Source organism: Equus quagga, chromosome 13 (genome assembly GCF_021613505.1).
Source record: "Equus quagga isolate Etosha38 chromosome 13, UCLA_HA_Equagga_1.0, whole genome shotgun sequence".
Classification (NCBI taxonomy): domain Eukaryota; kingdom Metazoa; phylum Chordata; class Mammalia; order Perissodactyla; family Equidae; genus Equus; species Equus quagga.
Window position 1 is genome coordinate 84890601 of NC_060279.1, and position 9026 is coordinate 84899626.

The 9026-nt window shown below is 40.5% G+C and overlaps 1 protein-coding gene across 1 annotated transcript; it reads right to left on the reverse strand.

The window, feature by feature from the left end:
- Positions 1-575: 575 nt before the first annotated feature.
- On the reverse strand, positions 576-4977 carry LOC124250074 (leukocyte immunoglobulin-like receptor subfamily A member 5). Its single transcript, XM_046681816.1, has 6 exons — positions 4905-4977; positions 4706-4741; positions 4232-4516; positions 3783-4085; positions 860-910; positions 576-712 (listed from the first exon to the last, which is right to left on the reverse strand). Exons 1-6 carry the CDS (start codon positions 4936-4938, stop codon positions 576-578), a joined length of 846 nt encoding a protein of 281 aa, XP_046537772.1. The 5' UTR covers positions 4939-4977.
- Positions 4978-9026: the final 4049 nt, after the last annotated feature.

The following is a 9026-nucleotide window of genomic DNA, read 5'->3' on the forward strand; positions in this document are numbered from 1 at the left end:
TGATTTCACAGAAAGTGGCAATGATAGACGCCCGTCAAGATAACTCAATAGTGGTCATGAGGGAAAGTTCTACGGTAATTGACAGAAAAGTCCATATATTGTCCGTGCACATGAACAATGATTCCTCCATCTTGCAATGACCTGCAGACAGTTCACACAGCATATGCTCCAGATTTTCTTCCAGAACCTTCTGGGCACACAAGAATTATTTCCAAGACTCTAACACTCTGAACAGTACATCGTTACATCTTTGTTTTCCCATAGGAGCACAAGATTTTTTTTTTAAGATATGCTTTTTTGGGGATTTTTATTGGTCAGGAAGACTGGCCCTGAGCTGACAGCCATTGCAAATCTTCCTCTTTTTCTTTTTTCTCCCCAAAACCCAAGTACATGATTATATATCCTAGCTGTAACTCATTCTGATTCTTCTATGTGGGATGCCACCACAGCATGGCTCAATGAGCAGTATGTAAGGTCCACACCCAGGATCCAAACAGGTGAACTCATGAAGGTGAAGCAGAGTGCAAAGTTAACCACTATGCCACTGGGTGGGCCTCCATTGTTATCTATTATGTTTACCTCCAGGGTGAATCTTGGGGTCTTCTCAGGCTGTGCTGATCCTGAAATAGCAGAATCCCAAGGGCTACCAGGATCAAGCCAGCCACACCCATCCGAATGAGATTCTCCACTGTGTAACCTTTGGAGTTTGAGGCTAGGAATTGTGGACAAAGAGGTCATAGAGGTCAGGGCAGACCAAAATCAGCCCAGGATCCTTGGATGTCCACCCAGGCATCTTCCTCCCCTTGACAGGACATGACCCTCTGCACCAGCCCCATAACTGAGAATTACTCCTACTCACCACTGTTGGAGTCTGAATTGTTTTGTGATGGGCTGATGGTGTCATCCGCTCCTGAGACTTAAAAAAAGAATTGGGGATAGATTAGGATTTGATGCAACTCAAGCCTTTTTCCCGGGCTCTGTGGTCTTATAATCCCCTCTGTTCCTCCTGATGTAACTGTTATGCAGTCCCTTAATGAGCACTTTGTCTGCCATAGAAGGATTTGCTCTGTTCTCATTTGATTCATTCAGTCTCTGTGTGTGTTTTTTTTTTAATTTAAACATTGCTTCTGAGTCACTTTGGATCAGTTTGTATGTGTCCCAAGAATTCCAGATTGATGAGAAAAATGATCTCACAGTACAGAAATAATTGAGTTCTTGTATGCTCTCTGTTCATTCTGGGATATGGACCTTGTAAGATAACTCTTCTGGATATAAGAGCTTCTATTTATTCAACAACTGAGGCCCCAGGATCCATGGATGTAGGGTTGGTACCAAGGGCTCCTCAATGTCTTTAGCACAGAGGGGTAGAATTCTGGGACTGGTCCCCTTCATGCCATCTCAATCAGTTCCTTCCCTCTGGAATCTACAGTCTAATCTTCACCTGGAAATTAGTCATCCATTTAGTCTTTTGTTAATTCATTCTTCATAGTTAGGTATACTTACAGTGGGATACAAACACACACACCTTATATGCAAATGTATATTTTCTAAACAGTGATGTTAATTCAGTGGGACATAAAACGGTGTTTCTGCTTTCTTAGAGCATGATCCTATGTGGATCTATTTATGCAGGTCAGTTCTGATCAGTGTCTCAGTGAAGGTCACACTTGGAGAAGACATTTAAACTTATTCCCGAATAGAAGGAACCTGAAATGAGCCACATGAAGGCCGGGACAAGGAGTGTCACAGGCTGCAGGAAGAGCAGGTCCTCAGAAAGATCTCAGTCTTTTCTTCATTAAGGAATAAAGTCATATCTGTGGGATGTAGGGAGGGTCCAGAGGAGAAGGGGGAGCTGAGATCCGGGGGTTTGGTGTATTTGAGAAAGGCCACAGATGACGGCACAGAGGAGGGAGGTGCCATCATTTTCATTACCCTCATCCTCATCATTCTCTCTGTCTCTCTCTGGCACGACTCTGAAAACTGCTGTATGGTTTCAAGAAGAGAAGGCTAATCATATGCTTTTTATCTTAAAAGATAATCTCTAACCCCTAAATATCAAATCTCCAGAACCAAGGAAGTCCACAGTTCTGGTCTTCAAAGCCTTAAGGAACAAAGAAAGTTGTGTTAGAAAGCTGGGTAAGCACAAAGAAATAGGTAATCTTGCAAATCTATTTTAACCAGTTTTCACATACAAACCAAAAAAAAAAAAAGATTAAAAAACAAAAATATATTAGAGGTCAATGCTAATGACAGATGCCATATAAAATGTTAAATAAGCGTATACAATTCAGAAAATATGAACGAATGATAGACATCATTCAGTGGGATTATTATCCTAGTGTTTAATACCAAGAAGACTTTTTAAAGTATCTCACCATGTTTATAAATTAAACAGAAAATATAACTGTTCAGGAGATGTGCAATTGTATGGAAAAGAAATTCAAATTTATTTTTAAAAGATGTTTTTCCTAATAAATCCCTGATGTAAAAGAAAAATGAACTGAAATGGATGGATCAATAATGTTGTGCATAGAAAACACAGATTTTTGACACATTTGGCTTAAATAATTTCAGCTAAAAATGAAGTTTTCTTAAAGTGACACAACTAAACCTTAATATTTTTTTGTCATCACTATCATATAGCATTTTATGCAAATAAAATTAGCTTGAGGAGAATCTACTGTTGCAAAATAAAAAAAAATTCTTAAAATAACCCCAAAGAAGTTAAATTTCAATTTTCTTGTGGTTGATATAATTATTGTCAGTAAATCAGAAGTGGTCATTGGAAATAAATCATTTCTTATTAATATAATATACAAATAAATTTGCAAAAAGTAAAATTTAAAAATAAATTGATTAAATAAAATAAAAATATGAAGAAATCAAGATCTTGGTTATAAATTATTAAAGTAGTTAAGCAATTTTTAAGCTATGGATAAAGACAATTTTATGAATAGAAATACAAAGAGCAAGAAGTCATTAATAAACCTTCCTTTTAAGCAATTTTTGTAAGGAAACTTCATATTAATAAGAAGTTTAATTTTATTATTCTCCATAACAAAAGTATAAGTTTAATAGTCCCAATGAAAATAGGAGTAGAATTCCCTATTTTGAAGTTTTCTATTTTTAAAGTTTTCTATTTTAAAGTTTTCATTTTCAATCTTTATAACTTAGATTTGTAAATTTATATACACAAGTATTGCTATAACAATTCTCAGAGAAAGAGAGCAATGATAGAGAAGTGTGCACAGAAAATGCAGAGTGGACATGAGCTGCACACAGAGGTGCTATGCAGTAATCCCCTAAGAGACCCCAGTGAGCCGTGCATGGTCCCTCCTTAGTCTCAGGTGCGCACTGAGAGGCATGAGGCCCCCAGGTGAGCACAGGAGGGCCATGTAGAGCAGTATGCACAGGTTGGGATTCTTCCCTCTATAGGACAGTGTCCAGTGGGACCTGGGACACCAGAGGCTCATTTTCTGAGATGGAGACATCAGGAGGTGAGCAGTGGGGACGGTCTTCTCACCCTCAGTCTAGTCACATTCCTCCTGGGTTGACCTTTGTCTCACTCAGCTCTCCATACTCTGTATCTCTGCTAAGATTCAGGGTTAAGATGCCCCAATAGTGAGAGGCCTCTGCCTATTTCCATCCCTTCATGGATCGGCCCTCCCTTGTGGAACATCAATTGTGCTGAAATTATCTCCATTGTGATCAGAGCTCTCCTGTGGACAGAGTCCTGAGCTGACCCTTTGATCTCAGAGAGGACAGGGACAGGGGCGCCTCACCTGAGAACAGAAGCTCCAGGGGGTCACTGGGGACTGACCACACCTCGGGGTACTTCCTGTTATATCCATAGCATCTGAAGGTCCACCTGTAGTTGGGGGTCACGGGGCCCACAGGGAAAAGGGCTTGGGGCTGCCCACTGGGGTGTCGCTGAGAGTCCAGGGTCCAGGAGGGCTGCGATTCTCCTTCCTTAGTCAGAATGAACCTGTCAAATCCAAGCCATGAGACACACTGGAGGGTCACATTCTCTCCTGGTGTCACCACAGGACTTGGCAGGGCTGACAGGGCGGGTTTGCTGAAGACCCCTAGGAGGGAAGAAGGCAACATGTTAAATGGATCATGCCTCCCTCATGTCCCCCAGGGCTGAGCTGTGAGAGGAATGACACCTGTGAGTGCAGACCCCCTTCCTGAGGGCAGAGCTTGAAGCTGGGATCCATGAGTGTCCTCCTACCTGTCACCACAAGCTTCAGGGGGTCACTGTTCTCTGACCAGCCAGTGGGGCTGATAAAGTAACAGTGATACTGTCCTGCATAAAGATCCGTCATCTGTGGAACAGAGAAATTGGCCTTGTTCCTGGGCTCCCATGAGTTCTGTCTTCTCCAGGGTGATGGGCTTCCCGCTTTATCTAGATGGTACTCCTGGGCGTCCAGTGTACCCTGACACCAGATAGTCACAGGCTTACCCCAGGAGATCACAGAGCCTGGCTCAGCCCATATGGTGGGTCTGGGGAGGGTTCCTGGAATGAAATCAAAGGCTGGGTCACAATACATTCAGTACTGCAGTTCTCCAGCCCTCGGCCCCAGGATCCTCCCAGACATCCTCCATCTGTCAGTCTAAAACTTCTATTCTCCATCTCCAGATGCCAGGGGTGGTGTCCTGTCCCCCGTGAAGAGGTGGGACCAGAGACACCTGGAGACAGACTTACCTGCCTGCACTGGGGTCATCAGGTCCACAGTCAGCCCTGGAAGAGGGTTCCCTGTGAGAGATTTGCCCCTGAAGCCTGAGAAGAACCCTTCTTCTCATGAGCCTTCTGAGTATTGGGGTCTCCTGAGAGACCAGGGTCTGGCTGTGGGGTGGGGTCCCTCCCAGACTAGGGCTTCCAGCACCCCCTCCTCAAATCTCACCAAGATAGAGCAGCACTGTGAGGGTGGGGATCATGGCATCTCCTCCCTCTGGCCCCAGCTGTGCAGATGGAGGAGACCACAGTGCTCAGTAAGACAGACACACAGGCTGTGGCCACTTGAAGGCTTGTCTCCCAGTCACAGGGCTGCCACATCAGCAACCTCACAGGAAGAGGAACTGCCCTACCCCAGGGGCCTGGCTCTCACCTCCAAGTCAGAGCAGCAAATACATGTGCCTTCCTGAGATGCCTCTTCCAGGGGATGTGACCCAGGACATGTCCTTCCCTCTCAGAGCCTCCCCAGAGGGATCTCCTTCACTCTTCAACTCATCCATCAGAACATCCCTGTGGTTTCTTCACCATAAATACTGGTCATCTATGCCCTGGAGATACGTCAGGGAAGATGCAGGTTCCTGCTGCACTGCAGAGCTCAGATCAGCAGAGAGACATGCTCAACATCTAACTGCACAGTTCTGGTCAAGATCATAGTGACAATGAGCACAAAGGATAAATAAATGGAAATAGGGAAGAAAACATGACTCTTCTCTTGGCTCCAGAGTGTGAATTTTCTTTCTATCACAGGTGTCTTCTCGAATTTCTCTTTTTTATTTCAACAGCATCCGCCACAATCCCTCAGGGAACAAACTTCTAAGTCATTCCTGTTTCCTCAGAGCCCTTTTTCCCTTGAGCAGAGCTCTCCTCCTCATCCTGGGGTCCTGTCTTGAGCTTTAGGGGACAATGAGTGGGTTAGTGCTCTGATTTGGGGGACAAAGCTGATTCTTATTTAAATATTCCTCCATCTTCCACTGTCCGTGTCACCTTGAGAATTAATGCCCAGTCTCTGAGCTTCATTTTCCTCGTTGGCAGCATGTTGTCATGAATCCCACCCCTCAGAGTGGTGCCGAGTTCATGGGAGGGATAAATCATTGCTAATTTCCGGATCTGATGAAGACGTGTGGAGTTTGAAATGTGAAAGGATCGAGGTGTCAGACTCCATAGTCAGGGTGGATGATTTATGTGCCACTCAAGAGTCCCCATCTGCTCTTAACACCGAGAAATGCTATTTATAATATTTCTGAAATATGTAGCCACAGTCACTTGCAGAGAAAGAGAAATGAAATTTTCAAAATAGAGAGGGAACCACAAGGAAAACATATCAAAGCTGAGAGCCCTCAGGTGCCTGGGACAAGCAAGGGGTCATTAGAGTGGAGGTTTCCACCTCTGAAGCGGACTCCAGGTCCTCACATGTAGGGAGGGGAGCAGGGCTCAAGGTGAAAGTAGGAAGTTGTGTTTCCATCCCTCATGTTTGTGAATGGGCACTGGAGTATCTCTGCCCACTGACCCAGCCCCATAGTCAGCACTAAGGAACATCCTGTGTGACTGTAAAACAGATTCAGTTCAGTATAGTCCAACATGGGCATCTATTCATGAATGAGTGTGAGGTTCATGCTAGAGCCATCCCTGCCAGGCACACACCTAGTCAGTTGCTAAGGTTTGGAAAGTGGATACCATGGGGCAAAGTAACTGCAACTATCTACCCCTTTCAGCCCTGAATATGAAGACAGCCCTGGAAGAAACTCTTTATGGAAAATCAGGCGAGTGTCCAACAGGAATGGACATCAAAGAGGAATCCTAAAAATGTTCAATAGTGCTATGAAAGACAATCCATGAAGCAATTACTGGAGGCTCATATCTGAGGAAATAGAATGCAAGGAATACATGAAATTCATACTAATTTAAGCATGTTTAAATATCTGAAAAATTAAAGAAGGAAAATGGACTCTTGAAACAACAAAAAGTGTTATATTACAGAGGTATACATAATTTTATAAATGAACTAGAGAAATATCTTAGAGGCAAAAATAATAATTCCACTTTAACATACTCAAAATACTCTTTCCATCAAAGATATTATATGGCTGAAGATCCAGTTATGAAAGTGGAATAAGTAATGAGGAAATTTGTAAGATTCAATACCGAGAGACTGGAATTAAAAAAATAAGGCGCATGGGGAATAAAAAGAGAAGCACAATGTATGTGGTGAGTTTCAGGAGAAAAGCAGTGAGAATGATGTTGGCAGCAGTCCTAGAGGGAAATGGTTGGACTTTTTACAGTGATGTAGAAAGAACGTGTAAGTGCTGGGGTGCATGGATGTATCGATGAAATCTGAGTCTTGATATTTCATGGAAAAATAAAGGAAATTGATGGCAGCTGACTTTCACACAGAAAAAAATACCAAATGATATAAGAAAAGTACATTCAAGGAATTAATTGTGAGTGAAGAATTCTACACTCACCCAAATTACTTTTAAGGGGCAAAAGTGAAACAGTAAGCAGAGGAGAAATCCATAGGCACGAGGAGACCTGGGGCACATCTGACCTGTTTGGACTCCTGTCTCACACGTTAAAGCTTAAGGCTTCATCTTCATGAGGGATGAGGAGGGTTCTAGGGATATATCCTTAACCATCAGACATATTTTCCACTCCTCACAGCTCTATCATATACTTTACTTAAAACAAGAAAATGTTTTCAAGTATCTTAATAAAAATAGAGACTGAAAATAAGGCATTTCAAGATATAGAAGGTTTTAGACATTTTCCTGTTTACATACTCACTGAAGCAAAACTAAAGTATGTAATTAAGCCAAAAGAACAAGAGAGGGAAAATAAAAAAAGTAAGATGGAGAAGTGAGAAAAAGACAGCAAAACAAATAAACACTGGAAAAGCATATTTTTGTAAACATGCATATGTACATTTATATTTAAGAAAGCTAAATCATGACATTGGGAGTGTTCAGATGGGTGTCTGTGTGTATATGGTAGAGAGAGAGAAAGAGAAACAGAGAAAGAGAGCTTTTAAAAGAAAGTAAGTACTGAGAGTTCAACTCATATATAATGTCTTTTTCCTCATCTACGGGAGATGGTGAATGAAAATTGTTCAAAATTATAAATTTAAATACCAATATTAATAATGAGGGTGATTATCTAAAATTAAAAAGCAATTTATAACCTCCAAACTGGTTGATGTAATTATAAAAAACAAAAACATATCGATCAACCCAAAAGTGGTCTGGAAATTTGAAATGAAAATAACAGAATGCAGGATATCTTAATCCATAACAAACCCACACTAAATAAAATGGTGGAAATACTTCAAATTTATTCACTTATTTGCAATCATTAAAAGATTAATGGACTTACTCCAGGGTTAGATCAAAGCACATCACCCAGAAAAAAACTGATTTATATGAACAATGATCTCTCAAAAAATACAAAATCATTAAAGAGTTTTAAAATAAATAACGGTGTTATTCTCACTTAGTAAAATTAGCTGAAAGCTTTAAATATTCAACAGAATTGAATATAAGGCAAAATGGTTTTATAAAATATTTTATCGTAAATAATATATTCAGTTCAAAGGTATAGCACTCATAAACATACATTCATGTAATCACATATCTTTTGAAAAGCATAAAACATAAGTTAATAGAAAATTGGAGTTTCAAAAAATATTTATAAGATAGACTGAGAGGGTGAAAAGAAAATTTCTATAAGAGTAAGTGACACACTTCAATGCTTAATCTAATGTGTAAAAATATTATAAAACTTTGCATTATTAATGTCATATATGATATACAATGGTTTGTGATATACGTGGAAAACAATAAGTAAATAAAGAAAGAAACAAACAAACAAAATATAATGCTATATATACAGGAACAAGGAGGGAATGCACGTATTTAAGGCCCATATTGTACCTAAAATCTGAAACACTTAGACAAAAAGGCAAGTATGTCTGATTCTTTCCATATTTCTTGCATATTATGTTCCGTGAATATGCTGAAATTTCATTAGCAATTTATAATAAGAAAATGGTATTAAAATTCAACACTTCATGAAATTAGTAAAATAGTAAAGTGGAATGTTTAAATTTATAAAATATTAAGAAACAGGGATGATAAAATTACATCATATTAAGACGGAGAATATCAAAATTAAAAAGCAGACATACAGAGAGCTGCCAGCAGGATGGCAGAAGAGTTCCTATCATCATGCCCTCACAGAACAATGATTTTGACAATCAAAATTGAAGATAGGTGAACCTGATCTCTGAAATAAGCCCAGT